Consider the following 26,935-nt stretch of genomic DNA (forward strand, 5'->3'; position numbering starts at 1 on the left):
TATCCATTCACTCATTCGTTCAATACATTCTCAGTTAGCAGTTAGCAGTGCAGTGAGTTTTGCTTCTTTCTTGTTTGGTTTCTCCTTTTTGTGTGTCCAAACAGATTCCGTTATCCCCTGAGTATGGCGTTGCCGGTGGTGGTCGACTCAGAGTACCTCAAGGAGGTCGACAAGGCTCGCCGCGATCTCCGTGCACTAATCGCTAACAGGAACTGCGCTCCTCTCATGCTTCGCCTAGCGTATGTTTTCCTTCTCTATTTCTTTTATTTTTTCCAGCTAAACAGTTTGATGCTGATACTTAGGTTTCTAGTTTTCGCTTCTTACGCGGTCAACGCCGCCATCGTGCAATTATATTTCGTTTTTCCGTGCTTGAAATTGCTTAATCTGATGCAGCTGGCACGATGCCGGCACTTACGATGCCAAAACCAAGACCGGTGGACCTAACGGTTCTATCCGGAACGAGGAAGAGTTTTCTCACGGTTCCAACAATGGCTTGAAAAAGGCTATTGATTTCTGCGGTATGCTTTTTCTTGTCTCGCTCGCTTTTATTTGCGCCTTGTGCTATTTGAGTATTGAATTTATAATAAGATATATAGGCTTGAATTTTATTTGTATATTGGCGTGGTCCTGCGTTGTGTTGAATCGAGATTCGAACCTATTCCAATCGAACTTGCTTAGGATATTTTTTACCGAAATAGTATGCTGGTTGTAATTATGCCGGTCCCCTTATTTTTCTAAGAGTTGGCTTATTTTCTGATGTCACAGAGGAAGTGAAGGAAAAACATCCTAAGATTACGTACGCAGATCTTTACCAGGTGATCATTCTGTTTTCATTCAGTTGTTTATTATGAAAGTCTGTAGTGAATCTGATAATTTGGTACTGAATTGTTTTGCGATAATTGTAGAATGTGGTAAATGAACTTCCAAAGTTGTGTGAGATGTATATGGTAATTGATTCAGGGTTCAATTTCTGCAACTTTTGATTCAATTTACTCTTTTCGTACGCTGTTTTTTATGCAAATCTCGTGGATGCTGGCTAGGCATTGGCTTTTCCGTAGTGCCAGGTGGTGTAGTTTATGACTCATGTTTCATTTTTGTTGCTTGATATTGAATTTCAGTACGAGGTCGATGGATGAATAGTAAAGTTACAGACCTATCTAGTCCAGTGATGCAGTGCCCTTTTACACTTAAGGCTCATGCTGTCATAATGTGTTACATCCCTGACTACTTATGGTTTAACTTTACAACCCTTTATGCGGCTGTGATATTGTGATTAGTGGTTGTGACTATCATACCTTTTTGATATGTTTGAAAATCACCAAAGGATCTGCAACGTAAGTGCAATCAAAGTCCTCAAACAAAATTTTCTTCATTCTTTCTCTTTCTTTACTTAGTAGATTTAGGAAATTTTGAAGGGTGGGGGGATTTTAGGATGTTGGCAAATTGGTGAACGGAAGGTATTATTTTAAAGGCATTTACGGCCTGTTTAATGCTACATATCAAATGTTTCCCTGTCAAAAGAGGGGGGGAAATCCTTAATACAATAATTATGGGTAGCTATGTCAATTTTTGATAAAGAGCTATACTACACCTAGATGTTGCCAGTTAAAAAGCTTACAGGAGTACAATTAAAGGTGGAGCTCCTCTGTTCGTTAATGCAATGCGTTTCAAGTTTTAATAGTTTAATCATTTCCCTCCTTGTGGTTCAATTCTTTTGTAGCTAGTTTTGACATGCATACAATTAACGTTAGTGCTTAAGATTTCTGCAACGAAATTGAACACCATTTGACTGGATTTTCTTATGCATTTTTGTACTAATGTTAAGGTTAGCAAATGTGAGCAATTTCATATTCTGAAAATAAAAGTTTCCCTTAACGTTTCTGAAATATTTTATGTCAGAATCAAGCGTTTACTGGATGTTTGTGTATATGACGCACCAGTCCATTAAATCCGATGAGTGCATGAATTTAGATTCTGTTGAAACAGAGAGGGGGGAGATTATCACTCATGGGGCTTACGTTATATAAAATAAGACTCACATTCTTAAGTAGAGAAATAAATTAACTTCCTTATAGATTAGATTATACAATCTGCTCTAAAATAATTTCTTTCTCCACGTGCTTTCCAGCTTGCTGGTGTTGTTGCAGTTGAGGTTACGGGGGGTCCCACAATTGATTTTGTCCCTGGTAGAAAGGTTGGTTGTGCCATACAAAATTGGAATATTTCTTGTTATGAAATAATGGAATCTTGTTTAATTGATGTTATCTTCTATTCTTGCAGGATTCAAAAGTATCCCCTAAAGAAGGGCGGCTTCCTGATGCTAAACAAGGTGTGTTTTTAAATTTTGTCAGTAGTAGAAGTGTTCCCTTTTCCTGGACGGTGAAATATGTTATATATTTTCTATTCCCTTCACAATGGACTAGGTTAAGAATTTTAATGAAAGCATAAGAATTTGTCAATGCTATTTGTAGGTGTTTCACATCTCCGTGATATCTTCTATCGAATGGGCTTGACTGATCGAGATATCGTTGCACTGTCTGGAGGGCATACGCTGGTAATTCTCCTTGTGTAATATCTCTTATATTACTTGCTGTGATTATGGATAGATATACTTACCTTAATTTCTGTGGTCTTATAAGGGGAGAGCACATCCAGAGAGATCAGGGTTTGATGGACCTTGGACGGAGGACCCTCTGAAGTTTGATAACTCGTACTTTGTGTAAGACTCGTGTTGTGTGCAATAATACTATTAGCTTTATCTGTTCTAGAAAAACATTTTATAGAGCTTCACTAGTGCTTTGCAATACATAAAGAGTTTGATTTTTGTCTACAACTGAATATCACCGTTAAACAGGGAACTTTTGAAAGGCGAGTATATTGGGCTGCTCAAACTTCCAACAGACAAGGCTTTGTTGGAGGACCCTGAATTTCGCCGTTACGTTGAACTATATGCGAAGGTAATTGAGATTAATTTAAATAACTACCATTGGATATCTGTTTGTGCCGTGTCCAAATTACCAATTAATGTTTCTCAGTCGTGTTTCATCGGTCTGTTTGTCTAGTATAAGCACCATTAAGCTTGTAAGCTTATTGCATTAATTATTAGGTCAATCTTTGTCCTGATTTACCTCTAGGGTTGGTCTAGTGGTGAGCGATTTGTGTTGTATTCGTAAGGTAGTAGGTTCTATTCTCATTGCGACATTGGCACCGTTGTCCATAATAAAATCTCTTGGCCTGAGTTCATTAAGTAGTGATTGATTAGTCGGACCCTTCTTACCCATAACAAGCGTTGTGCTTTGGAGTTTACTACGCTATCTTGGCACTTCATAAGTTAAGATGGTATATTTCCCGTTGTTAGGTTGGTGGCTAAACCAACAAATTAACTTATTTAATGTGACATCGACCTTTTATCCATTGGTTGGTCAGGTATAAATAAAACTGCTTACTTTTCCGGCTATTGACCATACCTTGTCCGTTATTTTTTTTCTTTTTACACTGATGAAACTAATTTTTACATTAGACTATATAACATGCCTGTTAGCCTGGGATATCGCTAGACTTAGATTATTGGGTGTCCAACCGTAGAACAATTTTACATAAACATAACTCTCAAGTTTCCATGCTTACATAAATTATAAGAGAATTACAATTATAATTTAATTGTCTAGTGAATTGCATTGCACCCACTTAACTATAGTACTTATTTAATTGAAATATTTTGCAGTTATTATAAAAAAATATTATAATGTTTTCCCATGGTCCGTGGCTTTGGTACAATATTCACGGACACGGTAATTTCCTTAAAACCTTTGAATAATTTAGGTCATATAGGTGTCAAAATGTGATTAAATCATGCTAGACACTCAGAGATTATAATAAATCAATGGTTGAATTAGAATAAGGAAAAAGAAGATAGCGATCATTCTTAAATCATAGGTCCCTCATTCTATTTCTGTTACAAACGCACAGTCTCACCCAAGGAAAAATAAGTAGGGAATGGGATTGAAATTTGAAGGTTGTGCAACTCTATGTGCTTTCAAATAAGAGCACGGTGCATGAGAGGACAAATAAGAGAGAAAAAGGATTTCGAAAAGGTTAAGGAGTTTACTATATTTCATGTATGACTTCCTTTACAGTCCATAAATATGATTAAATCATAAAGTAAAGAAATTATAACTCGCACTATAAATAACCAATAATTATACTAAAACTGTCTAATGATGAGCATCAACAATTCTGCTTCCCGTTTAAAAGTGATGGTCTAGTAATACTATTGTGAAAGAGTGGTATTCTATTTGAATTGTGATTTTTTTCGTTACACGTTCACAGACTATTCTAATTGGTGTCCCTGCTCTTAGCGCTTATGTAGAGTTTTAGGTTAACTTTAGACATTTAGGAGAAGTTTATGTTTTGCTCTATTAAAGAAAATTAAGAGCATAGCTATTTGAAGCAAAGTTGTGATTGCTGTTAGTGTATCATTGAATTGCTTGAATCTGTCCGTTGTCTTATATTTTTAAACTGTCACTCGGGCAGGACGAGGATGCATTTTTCAGGGATTATGCTGAATCGCATAAGAAACTTTCAGAGCTAGGCTTTGTGCCAAGTTCAAAGGCGATTTCTATTAAGGATGGGACCGTACTGGCACAAGGTGCTGTAGGAGTTGTAGTTACTGCGGCGGTGGTGATCCTCAGTTACTTGTATGAAGTTCGCAAAAGGGGGAAGTAGACCGGGACCTGTTCATCTCTCTTGGATGTTACATTTGGTTGACCCCGACCCATTATGTGCAAAATAGGGTTCATTTTTGCAGCTTCAGTTTCTGTTTACTTGGCACCAATAAAGAATAATGCCACAGCCACTCTGACTTTTATATGAATAGACTAAAAATATCCTGAATACTCAATTTAAGCGCAACGTCATAATACGTAAATACAAAAAATTTAGCATTCCCAGTTACGTGTTATTCACTGAAAGGTTAGAGGAGGGTAGACATGCTCATTTGCTCAAATCAGAAAGGCTAATTTGTCATGCATGTTTCGTGCCAGGAAATCAGAATTACGAAAACTGGTACTGCGCTAGCTGAGATTTATGAAAATCATGCATTAAGTTAGTCTGCAGTAGACTAGAGAATACTGGTTTAGTCATAACCAGATATAAAAGGATTTAAATATATTCAATAAAATAAAATAAAATTATTAGTACATAATTGCTATAAAATTGAATATACACAATCAAACATAATTTATTGAAATGTATTTGTATCTTTTAACTTTGTAATTAATAGTAAATGTCAAAACTATGTCATAAATACTATCAATGTGATTTTTTTTTTATAAAATATAAATACATCAAGCTCAGTTAGATTCAATATTTAGTTAATTTGTACAAGGAGGAATCTAGTTACGCTAAGAATAATTAAAAAAAAAAAAAGTTGTGGCAAGTGTTGAATACAATCCAGGTATAGTAGAATACGGTGCGTTAACTGTACTAACAATGGAGGAGCGGAGGTGCATTTCTGTTTCTTGGCTGAAGAAAGACAAGCAAACGTGTTTGATAGGATAAAATTTGGAGCCCTCCTACCCTCCTCCATCTCCAGTACTCATCATCATCTATTGCTGAATTGAAAATGTGTTATTTAAATCGGATAAAAATGAAGAGCGGTAAAAGGAGACTGAGATATATCGAAATCTGCGGTATTTGTCTGCCAAAACTGTTATAAGAGTTCATCTATCTCCTCGGCGAGGAAGTTTATTAATTATTTTTTAAAAAAATCTTATCCACTGTACAGAGAGAAAGAGAGAGAGAGAGAGATGAGAAAAGGTTGAAGTTGAGGAAGACACATGTGGAGGACAACGAAAGAGGTAGGTAAGAGCTCATGGAAGTTAGGACAACCTCCCACGAGTACCTAAGCACATGACAAACTCGTGTTGATGTGCTGTGATGGCTATCATCAATCATGTAAATGCAAATCGTACGCCACACTCTCTTCCTCTATATGTAGTAGTAGTATATCAGACGACTCACTTTTCCCTTCAACATTCACATTTTCCCTCCCATGTGGGGAGAGCCAGGGGAAGAACAACCCCATCATATCATATCTAATCATAATATTAATAATAATTTAACCCAACTCATAATGGATTCCATTCATTCATCTATGTGTATGTCTATTATTTCGCCTTTCTTCAATCATATATTATTTATTGCTAACTTTACTCTTATACGCACATTGCATCTTTTGGCTACCCTACGAAATTTTAGTTGGGTTGGGTTGGGTAGCGTTGTTGCCTCTCCCAATAAAATCTCCTACTACCAAATGCTAATCATCTTAGTTGGCTTGTTCATTCTCTTTAAAATCAAAGACTTGGTATTAAAAGCCAATGCAGTTAATACGATACGAGACGTTTTGGCGAATACAGTTGTTAAAAGTTGTGCTTGTTTTTAGGTGTACAAAAATTTATTTGGTTACTTGGGTGTGGTACAGGAAGTGGTGAACCGGTGTGTTATGTGGCGTAGTTTGAAGAGGATTTGGTCTAGAATTGCAAGTACAGTCAGAAAAGATGAAAAGGTGGGTGAAAATACTCCCAATAATTTCACCCATGTGGACTGAATCTTTTCCCTACAATCGTGCTGTTCCTCCTTGAAAGCAACCTCTACCCATGAATATTAGCCCTCGCCATCATCCACTTGACGTTCTCAGGGAAAGAGAAAAGAATGGTAATGGATAACTACTATAATAAGAACACAACAAAAAGATCAACCATGCTCCCATTCCCAACCTTTTCCTATACTTGCAACACAAGGTTTTCCAACACAGAAACCAAAACTGGAAGGTAAACCAAAGCCCCTACACATCACAACCACAACCACACTCTCGCTCATTTCCCTTCTCTTACTTCAACATCTTTCATTCAACTCAGCCTCCAACACTTCTAGAAAGTACAAACTTGTCTATTTCATCTCTCTCTCTCTCATGCATCCTAATGCACCAATACAATAAAGAACCACAACTACCATTACCATCCATCCCTATGCTTTTCCACACTATTTTCTTTTGCCTGTTGCAACTAACTTTCCCAAGTAACTATTCTTTTAGGGAAATTAAGCCCACACGAACCCTTATGTTTATAAGACAGTGTTAGCTGCTGTCCACAATAAAATGGTTGTGAAGAGCTTCGGAATTATGTTTTGCCATGTAAGAAACATACCATCGGATGTGCAGTCATGTGCTGGATAGAAAAAACATGACATGTAACATTTTTTTATTGAAATAGAACAAGGTTTAGAAGGATGAGAGGTCGTAACATTCCAATATATAATAATAAGAATCAAACTGAAATGCGTTAAGGTAGGTAGATCCGCCTAATGAAGTCAATTTCGAATAATAAAAGGCTCTCTAACTTCAATTTGATTCCACTGTCACATGTACATTTTTTTAATCCTCAACCTAAACGATTAAATAAGAGATAGCTTGCTCCTCACATAACCTCATCGAGCAGTTGTTGAAGAAGGAATTTGAAACTGGTTTTTTACTTAGCACAGATAAATTGGCTGGTGTGGCTTTAACTTTTATATTAAGGGTAAAGTTTATGAGAAATAAAATATGTTTCCTTTATTTCCAAAAAGGGGTAAGAGATCACATCTTGTCCTGCCTTGCCCATACTTTAATACATTCTACTTTACACCAACCTGAAGGTTACCCATTGTTAATGTCTTTTAACTAGTTATATCATTGATGCAAATATAGTATAAATATATCATCAGATAGGGAGAGGAAAGAGAAAGAGAGAGAGAAAGAGCCAACAGCCACTCTCCTTAACCTGTCTCACCAACTCGCGTCTAGAAGCACCAATTAGGGTCTTCCTTCTCTGTCCTCTCCTCTCTCTCTCTCTCTCTCTCTCTCTCTCTCTCTCTCTGTTGTGTTCTGTCCCCTTTCTTTTGGAGTCAAAAGCCTATAAAACCACACCCCAACTCCCTCTTAAACCGGCTTCTTTGTTGCTGCAAGCCAATCTTAATTCCTACCCTTACTTACATTACATATACATATCATATCATATCTCTAAAGTGACCAAAAAACAGAAATTTCACAACACAATTCAATTCTGAGCTAATTATGGGAAGATCGCCTTGCTGTGAGAAAGCTCACACAAACAAAGGTGCATGGACCAAAGAAGAAGATGACAGACTCATATCTTACATTCGAGCTCACGGCGAGGGCTGCTGGCGGTCACTCCCCAAAGCCGCCGGCCTCCTCCGCTGCGGCAAGAGCTGCCGTCTCCGCTGGATCAACTACCTCCGTCCCGACCTCAAGCGTGGCAACTTCACCGAGGAAGAGGATGAACTCATCATCAAACTCCACAGCCTCCTCGGGAACAAGTAAGCAAACCCATCTCGTATCTCGTATTCTCATCACACGAAAAAAGAAAAAATCTTATCTTTTTATCTAAATCGAAACAAAACAACCACGTTGTTGGTTGGCGTTGTTGGTGCTGTTTTAGGTGGTCTTTGATAGCTGGAAGATTGCCGGGGAGAACGGACAATGAAATAAAGAACTATTGGAACACTCACATAAGAAGGAAGCTTTTGAACAGAGGAATCGACCCTGCAACTCACAGACCTCTCAACGAAGCAGCAGCTTCTTCTGCAACAGTTGTAACAGTTGCAACTGCCAGTAATATATCTTTCGGTAAACAAGAACAAGAGACAAGTTCGAGTAATGGAAGCGTGGTTATAGGGTCCATCTTAGAACGCTGCCCTGACTTGAACCTTGAGTTAACCATTAGTCCTCCTCGCCACCAACAACATCATCATCATCAACAACAACAACAACCTCAGAAGAATCTTTGCTTCGTTTGCAGTTTGGGTTTGCACAACAGCAAGGATTGCAGCTGCAACGTGGCCAACGCCGTCGCTGCCAACAACACCGCTCCTCCTGCTTCTGCCGCCGCTTATGATTTCTTGGGCTTGAAAACCAACGGTGTTTGGGATTGCACCAGCTTGGAAATGAAATGAATCCAAGCCATACCGATTAGTTAGTGTTGCCGGAGAGAACTGAGAGAATGGAATTCATAAGTTTTGAATTTTCTCTCCTTGTTCCTTTCTTCTCTTCTCTGATTTGTGTAATTAATTAATTAATTACTTAATTAGTCGCTGATGCATAATATACAGTTCCAGTACAGTTGAACATCATTCCCCACTTTTCCTTTTCTTGTTACTCTCCTCTGATCTGCAACCGGACCGGTATGGCAGAATATTCATTCAAATCTTCTCAATTTGCAAACTTTTTTTTATTTAACGGAAGTCCATCTTTCCGATTGGAGTGAGTAATGACAGCTCTTTTAATCATATTTTACTGAATATTCAATGGTTTATCTGCATCATCACATCCCAGGTCATATATAGTTAATCTTTTTCTTCCTAATTCTTAATTTTTAATTTGAGTATGTATAATAATTATTCGAGGCTCCACATGGATACACAGAACAATTGCGCCAGCTCCCTCAGATACGGTATTATATATGAATCTTGTGATTTTGGATTGATGCTATGGTGAATAATATTATGTATGCATTCATGCGTCATATATATAGAGTATAGACACCACTGAGGCTGTTGGTGACGACGATCTTTATTTCCCTTTTTCTTGCTCTTTAAATTCTTTATGGAGGCTTTTGGGCTTGTCTTTTATGGAGAAAAATAAAAGGAAAAGGGAGATGATAGATATATCCATCCATGTATACGCAAACAGTGAATGGATAAGCTGGAACTGGAAGAGAACTTTTTTAGACGGAATTAATAGCTCTATTCCACTGCTACCTAATCAAGTTTAAATAAAATAATGCTGTCTACAATTTTTGTTCTTTAATATAATTAATTACCCACATGTTGTGTGGAGAAAACTGAAACATGTGGCTAGTTTGGTAATTGAAAAAGAAAACAAAAAAAGAGTGGCGAAAATCTCAATCTGATATCTACTGAATCAGAGTTACAGCTAGCTAAATACTGATACATATGATATCAGGTACAAACAAGATATGTAAAACGCGTGAATGAAGCAGCAGAGTAGAGTAGAATCCGTAGTACCACATGTTCCTTCTACCAACCTCATTAACATCAAATTATTTAGGCCATGGTCCAACCAACTTCTTAACTTTGGGGTGTGTGTGTGTGTAGATGCCAACATAACATACCTAGTTTTTCCCAGACTTTATTTATTTTACCTTACAGAGAGATCCACCACACACAAACACACTCTGCTCTTCCATATTTGGTGATACGTCTTGGTATCATATTTGCAATCAGATTAGAGAGAAATGAAAGACAGGTAAAACTGTATAATTAATTAGGTACTTAATTGGTTTCGTTAGGTTAATGAAACAAAACACCAGCAATCCTGTGTTAGTTGTTGTATTGGGTAGGCACACTCGTTTTCAGTCCACATCTATATTCATTGTTAGTTATTTAAAGAATGTTTTGTGGTGGTTTTGGGTGATAAAATTGGAGTTGCGTGGTTATGTTTCTAAACTTTATGGTGTTTGCTTGGTGCGAGTATGCTTTCTCAACACTGGCTAGGTAGCTACTAGCCACATTATTGCGTATTGACGATGGATAGATAGATAGATAGATATATATACAAAAAGAGGTTTAGAATAGGTAAATGGCATAAATCACATTAAAAGGTGGGAGCAACTAAAATAAAATTGGCAGTAAATTGATCCTACCAACCATTCAAATTTTATCTGCCCCATTAACTGAGGGTCATGTCATGGGGTCTGTCAGACCATAGACCAATTGGATTCGATTGGCCAGTTCTGGGTGCATTGGATTATTAATGGGGATGTTTTTCTCCAACCTAATAACATTTTCAAGACTGTGACATTCGTGTCTGATACAGAAGAAATAAAAAAAGATTCATTTTTTAGTTACCCCAGTTGATTGAATTTTGTAATTTGTGAGTAAATTAAAAAATTATGCAGGATAAATAGGATTAGATAACAAGGAAGAGAAAAGACAGAGGTGGTGGTGGTAGCTACTTTCCAACCAGATCAGATCCCAAAACCAGTCCTTCCCACATATAATGGGGAGCGTCCCTTTTCAACCATCCCTTTTTCCTTTTTCAAAAGTGTTAGGTAGAGACATTAGAAGCTTCCATCAGATATTTTTTTAATATTTATTTCTTCACTGCTCCCAAGCTAAGGTAGCCTCACAAAAATTATGATCTTGTTTTTGATGAACAGGTAGCGCAGCCAAGAAGTGCCCCGAGATAGGGGACTTTTCTGATTTTAATTTATTGCTTTCTTTCTGTGACCGTGAAATAGCAACTGGGTTGGCCAAAGATTGCAGCTTTCTTATTGTTCCTGCTCTACTACTACTCTACTCTGATCATGATCACGATCATACGTATTGTTAAATTGGTTGAACCTGCACCCACTTCACATGCATGATTTCTAGTGGGTCCATTTTGATTCATCTCTAGATCCTCGCACCATCACCTTGGAGATTACTAAATTATGGACAAGGATGCCTTACATAAGCCATTGTTTGGTGCAAGTACTTTATCCAATTCTGTTCCTTGGATGTGCATGTGTGTAGCATATAGATATGGATCACATGATGTTAATAATTATAATAATAATAATAATAATAATAATCGTAATGTTGATAGTACCTTAACCAACTTGATAAATGGCACCACACATGTGTACACTTTATGGCCATTCCCTGGGGTCCTTTATAGGTAAAACTGGGCCTTGCTGTATGTCAATTATTGCTTCATCGTTTCTTCTCTTTTTCTTTCCCACTTCCTATACTAATTCTTTTTTTGCTAATTTTAGCCTACCAGATTTTATATTTTTTTTCACTTTGCTTTCCACATGTTCTCATCATTTACCAGGATAGATGAACAGCAACCATGTTGGAGAAACTGTATTTCTTGACCAATATAAAGTAATAAAATTAAGTCCTGTTATTTGGGACCTAGTCAAGCATTGATCTTTCGTTGAATGTTAAGAAAACCAGAAGGGTTGAATTGTTGGTGTACTTTGTTTCTATTTTAACTGCTCCTTTTCTCACCCACTTGCATATGCAGTTTCTATGTAATCAGACAAAAGTCATAACTATTATCTTGGACATAGAAATGTCCTACTGATAAAATCATTCTCTTAAAGCTGAGAAGGAAAAAAAAACATTTATTCTTTTTAACTTTAATAACTTAAAACATTATCCACTTTCTCTTCATAATCTGTCTTTCATCTATAAAACTGCAGGTCCAAATAAAGTGTAAGCAACAAACAAACACTCCAAGACATATCTAGCTTTGAAAAACTTACATGTTCGCAGAACGATGGTATAAATTTTCTAAAACCTTCACCGATGAGTTACATATAATCTATGAAGAAACCAGGCAATAATCTTTAACTTTTACAACGTTAGATATTTGTGTTCTGTATATCATAATAATAATAATAATATTTAAAAGTTACATCTATTTTTTTGTCCTAAATTATTATAAAATGGTATTTCATTGATAAACTAAGTTATAACGTGTATTTAGTCTATGTATTTTATTAAATTTTTATAGAACATCTTATCTAACAAACGAAATTAAATATTTTTCATGTTATAAAATCAATTTTATAATAAATTATAATATAACATCTAACGTGTTAATTTGTTGGGGATGTGTTTTACACGTTATTTGCATAGACGAAAAAAATTTATAACTTAACTTATATATGAAATATAATTTTTTTTATAATAGTTGGAGAAAGGAAAACATATTTAATTCAATGTTTAATGATTAGATAATGTATTTTAGAATCAAACGTATCTTACAAAGTGTCATTCTATTATTAAGTAAACTTTTTATTATCTAAACTTTTTATTATTTCTTACTCATCTTCTAAGTTTCTTTCTTTTTTTTGGTTATCGAGTGATGGAGTGAAGATTCTAAAACATTCAAAAAGACTATTTTGTCAAAGATTCTGATCAAATTCAGATTAATGTTAAGAAAAAATGAAGTCAAACGATTAAAACAATATTTATAATATATTTTGTTGATCATGAGTCCTTATTTGAATTAGCCATAATTACGAGTCCATTAGCTTAAATGTTAGTTTACTTGTGAGTATTTCTACTTGTTTCTTAGTTAAGCTATTCAATATGAGAGTATCTCCAACAAACACAAAGAAGTACTGGTAAGTAGTATCCTAGCTCATTGAGCAACTTAGTTATCAAAGAAGCGCAATCGATGTCAGTATTTAATACCTGCTAGTGATAATTGAATGTAAAACAATCATTAATATCTAGTAAATGATCCATCCTTATTTATAGAATACCTTGTAATCGGTTTATCAATTATATTATCTATAAGTCATCTCGACAGACACATTCTTATATTTAAATATCGTATTTAGTAAGACTAAGGGTGTAAAATATGTATAAAAATTAAATAGCAAAATTCATGAAATGGTAATAAATGAATAATAAAAGTTATAATTAAACCTAAATTAGATAAGATTGGGAATAAGACGTGTATTTGTGTTGTGGGGGGAAAAGTGTTGGAGAACATGGTCCTAGAAATTGAGGCATGGGCAGGGTAGGTATGAAGTCCTAAAAGTAGGAACACTTTCCTATCAAAATTACATAAAGAAGCAGGAAGGACATGAATGTGTGAGTTTGGCATGTATAAGTGGGAGGTATGGTTTGCTAAAATTAGGGTTGCCATTCACCACCTTTCACTCAAATTAAGATTAGTTTTTTTTTCAGGCATGGACTCAAGACATGGAACTAATTATGTCGTCAATGATTTTGACTTAATCACTTAAAAGCATTTTTTTTTAGTTTATCTTTCAGATAATAAGTTTTTTTCTCTCAAGAGACACGTGTAATTTCGCTAAACTTCTCCAGACATAATTGTAAGAAAATAAAAAAATAGATATGTTCTTCTTTTTTTTAAATGAAAACTTATAAAAGTTAAAGATTAAATTTTCGAAAAACTTATATAAGATAAAGGTTAAACTATTTTGATCTAAATACATTTAGAAGTTAGTAATAACATAGAGATATTATAATCCCATATAAAAAGTAGCATTATTGAATGGAATAACCTACCTATGGTCTGGGCCCTCAACATTACCAACTCGAGTATGTTTTGGGGCGGTAGTTGGTAGCCGTCCGACGTAGGCACATGTGCGCTGCTGCGGCGGTGGGTCCTCCCCCAAACCACCGTCAATCAGCGGTGGGTCCCATCAAACCCTAATATCACTTATAGTGATTAGTCAACATACGCCTCAACCCAATTCCACATAATTACAACTTTCCCATCACATGCCCTCTTGTCTGATATTTCATTTCAACATTTTCTCTAATCTAATCAGACATTGTTTAAGCAAAATCTTCCCATTAATTCCTCACTTTAATCCTTAATTCTTCTCTCCAATCTCCACCAGACAAACCGGTGCATCATGATGGAACACTCGTAGAAATATCCATCGATTCGATGATGTTATCAGATACAAAAAAAAAAACAGAGAGGATTAACTATATAAAGCGCATCACAATCATATTAGCTCAGCTTATGTTTATACGATGAAATCCGAGGTGGTGGTTTAAAAGTTAATATTTTCTTAAACTTTTAGGTAAACAGATACCAAGAATCCAAATCCAATCTTAATTATTATGAATTGCATCAAAGTTTCGTTCTTTCATAGTCACCAGTCAGAAGCAACAATAATAATTAGTAAACGACAATCCGCGGTCCTCCTGATAATTTCTTTTTTCAAGATTTGACAGTATTCGAGTGAGTTGGGTCCGTGAGGACTAATGACTTCATCGATCATCGAATCTCTATATCCGATTGCACATATCATAGTAATAGAAGACAAAATGTGCAGTGTAAAATAGCCATAAATGATGTTAATTTGCAGGTATAATCCTGATTTTGTGAGTTGATTCGGATAAGATAAGCAGAACCGAGAGGAGTTGAATCAGGCAATGATTTTGGCGGTGCATGAAGAGAAGAAGCAATTGCTATCTTGTTTTAATTTTGAAGACATGCATGGGACAGAGGCATTACTAGGAGCAGGAGGGTGAGAGACCTAATACCCTATACCCTACTACCCTACAAGTCTAGATAGAATTGGATCTCTCTGGTTCAGCTTGTGGCACTTGCTGGTTGGTACCATTTTTTTTTTTCAATAAATAATAATAGTTCTACTATACTGCATTGGTTTTATCTTGTTTTACTGAAGAAAGAAATGAAGAGTGTCCAACATTTCTGATGCAATGAAGTGAAGCTGCCACACCTGGAATCTGATCAGGAACAGAAAGGAACATCCCAACCCTTCTCCTGCTTCTTCAGTCACAGATAATAAATGCAAGAGAAAGGTGCAGTTTGAAAGAGTCTTATAAGCATGAGATGAGATGCATGTTTTTGTGTTGTTTGAAATAGTTTGGTATGTGAGGGTTGAAAAAGAGATGGATGGTTATTAATTTGGGGTGAGTGATGTGTGTGTTTAATGGTTGGCTGGTAGAGAGTGAGATGTAATAATAATAAAAATAATAAGAAGAAGAAGGAGACGGTTGGAAAAATAAAAGGTTGTGTTGTGTTGTTAAAAGTGAATATGCCTTTATTGCAAAGGAGTGAGGGTTATTGATTAGTGGTTGGTTAGGTCTTGGGGTGGAGCAGGTGTTTTAATTGGTTTGGGCCATGGGTGGGCCATGGATGGGCCTTAGGGTACCAAACCCTGAAAAGGACGGAAAGAGAGAGAGAGAGATGCAGGAGGAGATAGCACCGTGCGCAAAATAGCAAAAATGTAGCGGGTAGGAAAAGTTCACGAAGTTTGGTGAGATGTCTATGATTAAATAATGAGATAGGCACATGAAGAAGCAGCACAAAAATCCATATCATAAATAAATAAATAAATAAAAAGATATTATTGCACTGTGTGTGGTGTGGATGATGACCATGGATTGATGGATGGGCATGTTGTTAGGTAGTGGTTGCTTGGATTTAGGTGATGATGATCATTATTATTTTTATTATTATTATTATTATGGAAAGTCATGTATCTCATGCCCATGTACATACATCCAGTCTTTTCTGAGTCAACCATCTATCCCTTTCGGAAACTCATCTCTTTTATTTATTTATTTATTTTAATAAACTGAAATTATTTTCTTCTATGCTCTGTTTCTTTGTAAACCCAAAGTCAGTGTGTTATGTTATCTCTCTTTTTTATCAAAACTCTTCCACTTGTTCACTTGTTTCATGTCTTGCCAACACTGCAAGTGGTCCTTTGACATTACACATAAAAACTCCCTTTGCCCTTTTCCTGCTCAACCAACGTTTCCACAAAACAACTTCTGCATTTCCATTACAGCCACTGAGGAACATAAATTCTCCTACAGACACATCTAATAATTCTACGTCGTTTAAGAATCAAACAAAACCTGCAGTGTCACTGTTTACTGTTAAACGTGCTTTTTGTGCATTTAGTATAGTCCATGATATATGTTTACTTATTATTGTTAATAGCTCGTATGATTTTATTACTGTGAGCTTATCTTATTTTGTTTGTTTGTTTGATTTGTAACTGTGTATGATAATTGTGCAGTGACGCTTGAATCGGAGCGATCTACGTTAGAACACCTCGTAAAAGTGAAATAAAATCGTCGCTTATATATTATAAATTAATTTTATCTTTAATTATAATTTTTAATTATTTATATTAAAGATTAATTTTATAAACCGTAACAGCAGCCATATACGAGATTTTTAAAGTTAGTCTTTTGAAAACATGTATACATGTAGATATATTCGTGTATGCATGTATATATTCAAATTGAGTATATGTGTAATTATATGAATGTTAGAGTTATTATATATACCTTGTGATTGGGGTGAAGCTTTAGAATGTTATTCATTTTATTAAAAAAATTGAAATATTTTATGGTAGAATATATTGTATTGTATACTTTTTTTGAAAACAATTTTAAATAATAAGATTACATAGAAGTAATATGATAATTTAAAATATATGAATTTATAAATTTTCTCTTTTAAATTCTTGCCTTTTCTCTCTGTGTTATCTGTTTGACTTAATTTATTTGAGATGTTGTTAGATTGACTTTAGTTATGACATCTTAACGTCTTCTTTTATATGGATGTCGAAAAATGTATTTTCTCCATTAAATTTGATTACAGTTTGTTTTTCAATTACATTTGCCAATGTTATCTTTTTATACATACTACTATATTATTTTTTAATGAACATTAATTTATGGTTTTTTATCAATATTAAAAATACTTACATGAAACATAATTTTTATTAATATATATAATTTTTAATTAATTTCACCATGACTATTTTCGACCAAAGTCTATCTAAAAATATATGTTAAAGTAAGTTTATAACATATGTTCTTAGCAATTTCATTCAGCAACATTAACATTAACATTTCTTCATAACTATGAATGAACAAATTTTATTGAGTAAAATGAAATTTAATTTCTAATTGTAGTTGTTAGGATTATTTGTTGATTGATACATGATAAATAGCCTTATTCTTTTATTAATATTTACTAATTTTTTAAAAACAATCTTACTTAGATTTTGTTCCTGTCAGATCCAATAGATATATTAAAGACTAAAATCCAATAAGTTCTTTTAAACCTTTTATTATGAAACAATTCAACTTATATTTTAGGATCATCTTTATAACTAAATTGAAGTAGTTTGGTGTTATGGGTTATTGTTTATTATTATATTATTATTATTATACTTTTTAATTAAATATTATTTCAAAAACAGAAACATAAACTCACTGTTAATATTGAATTTATAAATATAACTATTATTTCGAATGAATTATCTTTCACATTCTCTAATAAACACTACTATACTTTAATTTTAACTCTCTTATCAACTTAAAGTTTACGGTCAAGTTTCAAGTAAGATAGATTATATTTATATATTAATTTTGAATTAATTTAGAGGATTTATTTATGTTAAAGTGTTATAGAAAGTGATGGATACCTGGAGTGGAGTAGATGATGAAGAGGAAGAAAAGGAAGCATGGATTTTGCAAAAATCCTTGCCAAACATCGACAGCCTAAACTCCAAACATTTCCAAATCAAAGCAATCTTACAAAAAAGCTTAGGCCGAAATGAATTGGTTTTTTGACATGCCATTGCCATCACATGGCGCTGGGCCCTTAAAAACTAAAAAATCCGACGCATAATGCAACTAACTTACAATAATCTATCTTAAATTTGATGCTGACATTTTAAACGGTTAGCTCCAATTATTGGATTTTCTTTTCTCAGTTTCCAAGCGTTTCTTGACGAGAGAGTTGTTTCAATTTGCTGAAGAGGATAACTAACTTTACACTGTCTTATCTGAATTCCCAAAAGCACTTTTCCAAAAGCTTCAGAAGCAAGATAAATTTAAGATGTGTGTAAAATGTGATACTGCTTCCTGAACGCAACAACCAACACCAACAAATAAAATATTGAGCTAGAGTTTCTACCAACTACCACAATCATCAATCAAGTTCATATCATTACAATGCAATACAACCACAGTTTACATGTCCATGTCACGTGCCTTTTCGGTGCTTTTGTCAAAACATTTACTTTTTTTTCAAATCCTCCATCAACTTTGTAAGTTAGTTGCATTATGTTATTATTCGAGATTTTCAAAGAAAAATTCTGATTTGAACGTCGAAATATCTTCTGCAGATTATTTATCTCAAACCGATTAAAGAGAACAGACGTTCGTTCAGAATAGTTGATCAGGAGTCCTCCTCATCTCAATTTAACATAAACATAACATATTAGTAAAAATTATAAATTCAAATTCATTATCTTAACTTTAAAGATTAGACATAATGATTTCTTATAACGTTTAATTCAATAGGTATTGTTTTTTTCCGATGAATCTGCTTCACGACAGAGACACATGTTGCACCTTAAAACAAAACCAGTGTCAACAGCGTGGAAGCTACTCAGAGTTACACGGCCCAACCCAACAAACGATACAGCCATGGGATTTTACCCTTTTTGCTGTTTGCACCCCTAGAGATTTTTTAGTTATGATTGGGCCTGATGGAGGTTGTGTGGACTACGATGAAGAAATACTAGAAGTGAATGAAATTGATGGATGGGAAAAGGAAAGTGAAAGACGTTGATACATGTTTTAGAAATATATGATAAATTAATAAAGGCATTGACCGAATCAAAATCTTCAAACTTCATGACAACTTGCCACGTAGTCAATAAAGTAGTGATAAAGCCACAAAAAGACTATGAACTCTCGGACATATAATATATTTAAAGTATTAGAAATAGAATAATAATAATAATAATAATAATAGGTTGTGACCATTTGGATAAACTAGATATTAAACATGTCGTATATTCATTAAATTGACGAGAGACTATAAATAGAAACCCTCAAGGTGGAATATCCGTAGTTCATAGTCATTGTCCCGTAATTCTAGTTAATTGAGTTAATTTATAATGGTTTGAATTATTATATTATAAAGTAGAAAAAGTTGTATTCAGCGTATTAATTATAATTCTTTCACTAATGATAAGCAGTTTTTGACTAAGATATGAATTTCCATGAATCAAGATACTACTCATAGTATTATTTTAATGTTCTTTCACACTAAGAAATTTAACTTGAATAGTATAGTGATATAAACGTAAATAAATTCTTATAGTAAGGGATTGGTTACTTAATCGTGTTCGTTTAAATGTCTAATTTTAAAAACAAAAATTATAGGGTACAGAACAGAGTAAAGGTAATAGTAGAACAGAAGATTTCATTGAGCACAGTGAATGATTGTTTTACGAGCTTTCACTGAATTTTGTTGATTTTTTAACACATTTTTTCTGAAATTGAGCACAATAATTATACAAGTACATGTAACCGTTTGACTATGAAAAGGAAAAAGAAAAAAGAATTTGTGACGAAGATAGACATGCAGTGGATTGATTTATAAGGAGTTATAATCTAATATTTAAGTTTGCAGATTTACGTAATCAATTACAACACAACAAGTGCAGTGTAATTTATGACAGTAAAGTCAACTTGTTATTGGAGATTTGAATGGAGACTGGTGTGTTTAGATTTAGTCTGATGTGGCAAGATAAAATCCGAATGACCTAACATTTTGAATGTAAAACATGTGATTCACAATTCAGAACATTATTAAATTGATGAATAATGGTGGGTTTAAGACATGGACGTTACCTAAGCATGTTGCTTGGTGGCTTCTTCAACATCAATCAATTAATATAAACGTGGATCAGGCTTTATAAGATCATCACAAAGACATTGTGGCCTCAAACCAAATTTCTTGAAACCTACTTATTTGTCTCACTCGCCAAGAACATATGTAACCCTGCAACGTTGTATTCAGTACAGTTTTCACTTCCTTAAAAAAGGAATTTTGTTTCGGTATGTTATATACCAATAAGTGTAAATCTTGTATGAAAAATAAAAAATCATAAGAGTAGAATAAAGAGTGTTCTCACAAGATCAAGTGTAATCTATAAAAATGTCTTATCTTCACAATTCTACACTATCAATCCTCCAAACCTCATGTTTCGAAAATATCTATAGATGACTCTCCAAAACTCAAGTCAATACTAAGTTAAAGTCGAATATCAATTAATGTAACAAGTGAATAGTAAATCATTATTAATGTTATTTATAGTGTTTATCTCATTGACCATGAACACATTCGAATGGACCACAACTTAACTTATTGGCTTATTAGCCCATTGACCTTGAAATCCAATGGCCAAATTAACGGTTAAGCGAGACTCATCTTTGGCTGAATCAGCCCACGTTGCACTCTTAATAGATTACAGGAGATATGAGCACACAGTGTCCGGTCTCCAACATCCAGTTCCCAGTATCTCGTCTTAATTACATTTAAGTTATAGACTTCGATTAACCGGACCAATAAATCTCTAGCCACATACATTACAAGAAACACTTTTAATGATGATTTTAGTATTTTGATCATGTTGGGTTATTTTGTGTTGATTATTTTCTTTTATTTCTATATTGTGTTTTTTTTAGTTTTAGAATGGTTAAGTTGATATGAAAAATTTCACATAATTTAAGATAAAATAGAAATAGAAATAGTGTTATAATGGACTATGAATTTTTTAGTGTTATTTTTTTTGTCTATTTAAAGAAAAATTATCATATTTAATTTGACTAAAGTCAAAATGAGTTTGTGAATCATGTGTATGGGTTTAGTCATGTCTTGAGTTGTTTATTTAAATTTCATATTCATACGTTGGGATGATAGGATATTGTCTAAGATCTTTTAAGAACAATTATTTAATAAAAAACAACTTGACTTATTTATGGTCTTGCTAAGCTAAATTCTCAGATAAATATTTCTTTTTTCTTGTTAATGAGCAAACGACACTTCTAGTGATACAAAATGAAGGCATTCAATACTATTATCTACATCTACCATGTTATGATAATTTCTAATCTCATTTTAGGTCATTTTATATTTTATTATTTTTAATGTCTTTGTACGTTCACTTTATCATCACAATTAATTAATAAAACGATAGTTTCAATCATAGAAGGCATTGCTAATGCTTAAGAAGGTAATTAAATTTTCATTACTTTATAATAATTTTTGTATAGCGTGGCTTGATCCTTCGCTCATAGAAACCTTTCGTTTCTGCTAAAAGCATTTCGATGCTTGAACTATTGTTTTATTCTTTGATGTTTCTAAAGTGCTTCTTTTATAAGTTTCTTATTATAAATAAACTAATGACTTTTAATCCCTTGTTATGATTGTTCAAACTGCGTTAAAAAAGAGCTCCAAGTATTACTTATTTACTAATTAATATATCTATTAGATACGCTAAAATTAAATGTTTCATCAGAAAGAGACTAAAATTCAAGAGCTTATTTATAACGAAAATTTTGCAAAGGAAACACTTATACACCATGAAACTTTTTGAAAAAAGTGATTATAAAACTCTAAGAAATTTATTATATATTACAAGTTATGATCACATAACAGTACTTTTTACGTTGTCAATATATTTATAACAATAACAGAAGTAAATTAATTGTTCAAGATGAAAGTTAATTTTTAGTTTATTCCATGTGCTTGAGAGCAGAAAAAAAAATGTTGTGGATGATATGATAGTAATGGATTTTTTGGGTGTGGGCAATGAATGGACTTGAGTGGTAAGCCCACAAACACGGTATGATCCAACAACCGCATTACGTTTTGGAGTTAATCAGAGCACACTCGAGTAGTAGAGATGATGGTCAACAACATTTAGTTTACTAGAGGCCCATATTTTCATCAAACCAATCATTTATTACCATTTCCTCCAACGTCTCACCATTGTGCTTCCCTCTTTATCTATCTCTCCCTCCACCAACATCTTCATGGCTTGCCTAGTATAAATTTAGACCCAACCTCATCTATTATAAATAAAGTTGTACCGTATGGTCATACCGACATATAGAATAATCGATTGGATAAGACTACGACAAAGGACGACCAGTTCAAATAAATTGCGATTAACATTATTAAACATCATTTAATTAAGATTATTAATAAACACTATTTATTAGCTGATCGCACGATCACGGGGATAAAACACCGAAAGGTCAGATGTCTCTCAACAGTAAGAACTTATAAAGATTGCTTCTAATCAAAATTACTAGTAAGAATTACTTAGTGAAAAAAATGGGTCGTGATTAGGATTGCACTAATCAAAAACCTATCTCAAAACTTATAAATCAAATGTAAGAAAATAGATGAATTACGAATTTAAAAAATTTATTGTGACCCCAATCGGATTGATTACTAACTTAAGCATTAGAGTGTTTTTGACAGATACACACGAACGGTTTATAACATGAACAAGAAAGAATTTTAACTAAGTGCATGGAGAATAACCTAAGCTAACCTAATGACAAGTGTGAAAGAACATTTTGCGGAGATCCTCCACCTTATACACGAAACAAAAATCAATTTAAAATATATAAACGAGTACAAAGCTCATTTTTATATAAGCCAATTTTATAAAATTGAATTAAATTTAAAATCCACTAATATCATAGTCATGAGTTAGAATCTATCATAACAAATTTATTAGATATATTGTTCTATCTTATAATCATTTATTAATATTTAGTCTTACATTTTATTTATATATATATATATATATATATATATATATATATAAATAAGTAAAGATAAATATTGTAATATATATAAGTGAAGATAAATATTATTTTATAAGTAGGTTTTGTAAATTTTAATTCATACGTAAAATGGGTTAGATGATAAGAGGAGGGCCTGTTGAATATTTCAGGTTTACTTTAAGATTATTACTTTAGAAATGTAATATTTGACAAATAATCACATTGACCACCTTCTTCTGGTGGTACACTCGTAATTCAAACTTTTCTTCCTCCGACCATATGGTCGTACATGCACTAAAATTTACAAGACACTAACAAAGTTCAGAAAATACTGTTTCTTCCATGCCCCCTTCGGTTTTATCCTTGTTTTTTCTATTCGACATTTCTGGCAGTACAATGCACGATATCATTACTCTTAAAGTTTCTGTTAAAATGATAAAAAAATATGTTCTTGAGCTTTAAGTCGTACGTGTTCTAATGATAGTAAGAGGAGGTAGAACTGGGTTCTACTATAGTTTGTCGAGGCAGCTTATAAGAAGAAATGATAACATAGTTTGCCGAAAGCTTTGTCGTTGTGAAATGGATACGTTATCTTGGTGATATCAGAAAGTCGAAAGCAATCGTCATCATGAATATGGACCTACTTGTTGTATAAAGCGATTAGCAGTGTTAGGATGAAGAAAACAGCCATCAATCTACCAAAAAATATCAAAATGTTCAATTGCTTGAAACCAATAGCAAAAGAAAGCTACATATAAGCAGCACCTATATAAGTATATATATTATTAATTTGTATAGTGGCAGTTTGCTATCTCGTCATAAGAGGCATTGATTGCAAGCTGAAATTGAGCCTGCCCAATACCATAACTTTCATGAAAATGTTATACCATAACTATCAATGGAAACGTGTAGTACGATAGTTGACTGTATGTAGGCACAGTCTTTTCCTATAAAACCCCATTCAGTTTCATCATTTAGAAACATCCCTTCCCTTTCATTCACCTTGCTTCTTACTTTTCAATACCTCACTCCTACTCTCACTGTTACCTGCATTTAGCTCACACCCATGTTGCAAAGAAGTAGAACTCTTCCCAGCAGAATGCACCAAGGAATTGTAGGAACTATGCACTCTCCTTCTTTTGTATATGTATTCATTTACTATTATTTACGTTCAGTCGTTGATTGATGCTCACTGTTTAATACAGATAGAAGAGAGGCAAGATGTGAAGCACTACTTACAAAATACTCAAACGGAGACTGTTGCTATGAATATTCAGCCTAACTATTCCAAATGCTTAGATGATGATGGTCGTTTGAAGAGAACAGGTTCACCATACTTTAACTTGATATAAAATCTATATGCTGTTGTAGTTCTACAGTTTTCGACCATATTTTATATATGTCCCTATTCATTAACTATACTGTTAATTTTTAGTATATACATTTATATTTAAATGAATTCTGTATTAACCTTCCGAAAATGGTTGTTGGGAAGTAAAACTTGTCTTGTCTCTTAAGCGAAACTACGTAAAACAGTAGCAATAGGCAATCCTGGAGGAAGCAGTATGTGGAAGTGAGAAAGAATGTTGTGCCTGTGATTGCAGGAACATTTTGGACGGCAACTGCTCATATCATCACTGCTGTGATAGGGTCTGGAGTTCTTTCTCTTGCATGGGCAGTAGCTCAGCTTGGTTGGGTTGCTGGACCTGTTGTCATGCTTCTCTTTGCTTTGGTCAATCTCTACACTTCCACCCTACTAACACAGTGTTATAGGACGGGTGACTCTGTTACTGGACAGAGAAATTACACCTACATGGAGGCAGTAAAGTCCATCTTGGGTAAGAGGATTAAGAACATTCCATTACTATATATCTATGTAACCAAAAGAAACCAATGTGTTGCTAATGGAACTATCATACCATACCACTTTGTTTGGGTTTCAGGAGGAAAAAAGGTCAAGTTATGTGGCCTGATTCAATATGTCAATCTGTTTGGAATTGCAATAGGGTATACCATTGCTGCCTCTGTCAGTATGATGTGAGTTCAATTCAAACATTAGTGACTTTAGTTATATATTCTCTCTTTCTCTATAAGTAAACTATGAACTTGATTAAACTAGTGATGTTTCCCTCCCCTTAAAAGTTGACCTTTTTTTGATTAACTCAGGGCCATAAAAAGGTCGAATTGCTACCATAACAGTCATGGAAAAGATCCCTGTCACATGTCAAGCAATGGGTATATGATAACATTTGGAATAGCAGAAGTGATTTTTTCCCAAATCCCAGACTTTGATCAGGTGTGGTGGCTATCCATAGTCGCGGCCATTATGTCCTTCACGTATTCTTCAGTTGGATTGAGTCTTGGCGTGGCGAAAGTGGCAGGTGCAAGCAGATTTATCTTTTATGTCAGCGTGGAACCATTGTTTCCTGGTCTGTGCAACTTCTAAGTTTGTTTTTCATGTTGTAGAAAACAAAACTTTTAAAGGAAGCATGCTGGGAATTAGCATTGGCACAGTGACACAAGCTGGAACAGTAACTGGCACGCAGAAAATATGGAGAAGTTTACAAGCTCTGGGAGCAATGGCCTTTGCATACTCTTTTTCCATTATCCTGATCGAAATTCAGGTAACTCAGATATGGCCTATGTCGATCATACGTATTCTGCACATAATTAACAATACTACATGAGAAATTAAGAAAGCATCTGGCTTTGATGAAGGACACCATAAAATCTCCTCCTGCAGAGCACAAGACCATGAGAAAAGCCACAGCGTTGAGCATCGCAGTTACCACAGTGTTCTATTTACTCTGTGGATGCATGGGGTATGCAGCTTTCGGAGACAATGCACCTGGAAATCTCTTAACTGGTTTTGGGTTTTATGACCCTTATTGGCTTCTGGACATTGCCAACATTGCAATTGTTGTGCACCTAGTTGGGGCATACCAGGTATTATCTGTTGTGAATTGTAGATACTTGAGAAAATTGAACAGAGCTTCAAACCTCTTTCTGAACTGTATATATTATTCCAGGTTTTTTCCCAGCCCTTATTTGCATTTGTGGAGAAATGGAGTGCACGTAAATGGCCAAAGAGTTGTTTTGTGACGGCAGAATATGACATAGCGGTTCCCTTCTATGGGGTGTACCAACTCAACTTCTTCCGCTTAGTATGGAGAAGCATTTTTGTGTTGTTGACGACCCTCGTAGCCATGCTCATGCCCTTTTTCAATGACGTGGTTGGAATGCTTGGAGCTTTTGGGTTCTGGCCATTAACAGTTTACTTCCCTATCGACATGTATATTTCGCAAAAGAAGATTGAACGGTGGACAAGTCGATGGATAGGACTTCAGCTACTTAGCGTTAGTTGCCTCATGATTTCATTAGTATCTGCCATTGGTTCCATGGCCGGGGTGGTTTTGGACCTCAAGACTTACAAGCCATTTAGAACTAGCTATTAAGTGAAAACCAGTTCTTCACAAATACCAGTGTTTAAGCAGATGACTAGTCAAAAGTTAGTTTGTGCAGTTAAAGTAAATACGCTCCATGTCTGCTGCTGTTGGAGCAGCTTGATTTCAGAACGAAAATTATATAATTGGACTTTGGACATAACATGCCTCAGATTTGGAGTTATATATACGTCTGTGTAAGTGTTACTTTGAAGTCAAAAGGAATAAGAAGCCTTTGAACCTTTTATTTCTTTAGTCATATTATCTTCTTCACAGTCGCT

General features: G+C 34.3%; 3 protein-coding genes across 4 annotated transcripts; all 3 read left to right on the forward strand.

The window, feature by feature from the left end:
• On the forward strand, positions 1-4,949 carry APX3 (ascorbate peroxidase 3). The gene is made up of 9 exons (XM_047317120.2): positions 1-239; positions 394-518; positions 766-815; positions 2,129-2,194; positions 2,281-2,329; positions 2,472-2,554; positions 2,640-2,719; positions 2,855-2,957; positions 4,534-4,949. Exons 1-9 carry the CDS (start codon positions 124-126, stop codon positions 4,723-4,725), a joined length of 864 nt encoding a protein of 287 aa, XP_047173076.1. The 5' UTR covers positions 1-123; the 3' UTR covers positions 4,726-4,949.
• Positions 4,950-7,774: 2,825 nt separating this feature from the next.
• On the forward strand, positions 7,775-9,356 carry LOC124840961 (myb-related protein 308-like). The gene is made up of 2 exons (XM_047317118.2): positions 7,775-8,373; positions 8,496-9,356. Exons 1-2 carry the CDS (start codon positions 8,111-8,113, stop codon positions 9,007-9,009), a joined length of 777 nt encoding a protein of 258 aa, XP_047173074.2. The 5' UTR covers positions 7,775-8,110; the 3' UTR covers positions 9,010-9,356.
• Positions 9,357-24,183: 14,827 nt separating this feature from the next.
• LOC124840978 (amino acid permease 4-like) lies at positions 24,184-26,901 on the forward strand. Of its 2 annotated transcripts, XM_047317138.2 has the most exons (8): positions 24,184-24,325; positions 24,417-24,537; positions 24,816-25,049; positions 25,155-25,248; positions 25,378-25,592; positions 25,678-25,835; positions 25,930-26,157; positions 26,241-26,901. In XM_047317138.2, the coding sequence occupies exons 1-8, from the start codon at positions 24,278-24,280 to the stop codon at positions 26,664-26,666; spliced, it is 1,524 nt and encodes a 507-aa protein (XP_047173094.1). In that variant the 5' UTR covers positions 24,184-24,277; the 3' UTR covers positions 26,667-26,901. The 2 variants fall into 2 exon arrangements, with proteins under 2 accessions (XP_047173094.1, XP_087965282.1); XM_088109156.1 differs by lacking the exon at positions 24,184-24,325 and having other exon boundaries at positions 24,357-24,537; positions 24,816-25,248.
• The last annotated feature ends 34 nt before the right edge of the window (positions 26,902-26,935 follow it).

This window comes from Vigna umbellata, chromosome 3 (assembly GCF_029865625.1).
Source record: "Vigna umbellata cultivar VRB3 chromosome 3, Vumbellata_1.0, whole genome shotgun sequence".
Taxonomy (NCBI): domain Eukaryota; kingdom Viridiplantae; phylum Streptophyta; class Magnoliopsida; order Fabales; family Fabaceae; genus Vigna; species Vigna umbellata.

Excerpts from the sequence above, each read along its gene's own strand:
- APX3 (XM_047317120.2), top strand. The coding sequence starts at position 124 with ATGGCGTTGCCGGTGGTGGTCGACTCAGAGTACCTCAAGGAGGTCGAC. Across the intron at positions 2,555-2,639 it reads TGTCTGGAGGGCATACGCTG|GGGAGAGCACATCCAGAGAG; the intron begins GTAATTCTCCTT and ends TGGTCTTATAAG. Across the intron at positions 2,958-4,533 it reads ACGTTGAACTATATGCGAAG|GACGAGGATGCATTTTTCAG; the intron begins GTAATTGAGATT and ends TCACTCGGGCAG.
- LOC124840961 (XM_047317118.2), top strand. The coding sequence starts at position 8,111 with ATGGGAAGATCGCCTTGCTGTGAGAAAGCTCACACAAACAAAGGTGCA. Across the intron at positions 8,374-8,495 it reads CACAGCCTCCTCGGGAACAA|GTGGTCTTTGATAGCTGGAA; the intron begins GTAAGCAAACCC and ends GTGCTGTTTTAG.
- LOC124840978 (XM_088109156.1), top strand. The coding sequence starts at position 24,357 with ATGTATTCATTTACTATTATTTACGTTCAGTCGTTGATTGATGCTCAC. Across the intron at positions 25,249-25,377 it reads GCTGCCTCTGTCAGTATGAT|GGCCATAAAAAGGTCGAATT; the intron begins GTGAGTTCAATT and ends TGATTAACTCAG. Across the intron at positions 26,158-26,240 it reads ACCTAGTTGGGGCATACCAG|GTTTTTTCCCAGCCCTTATT; the intron begins GTATTATCTGTT and ends ATATTATTCCAG.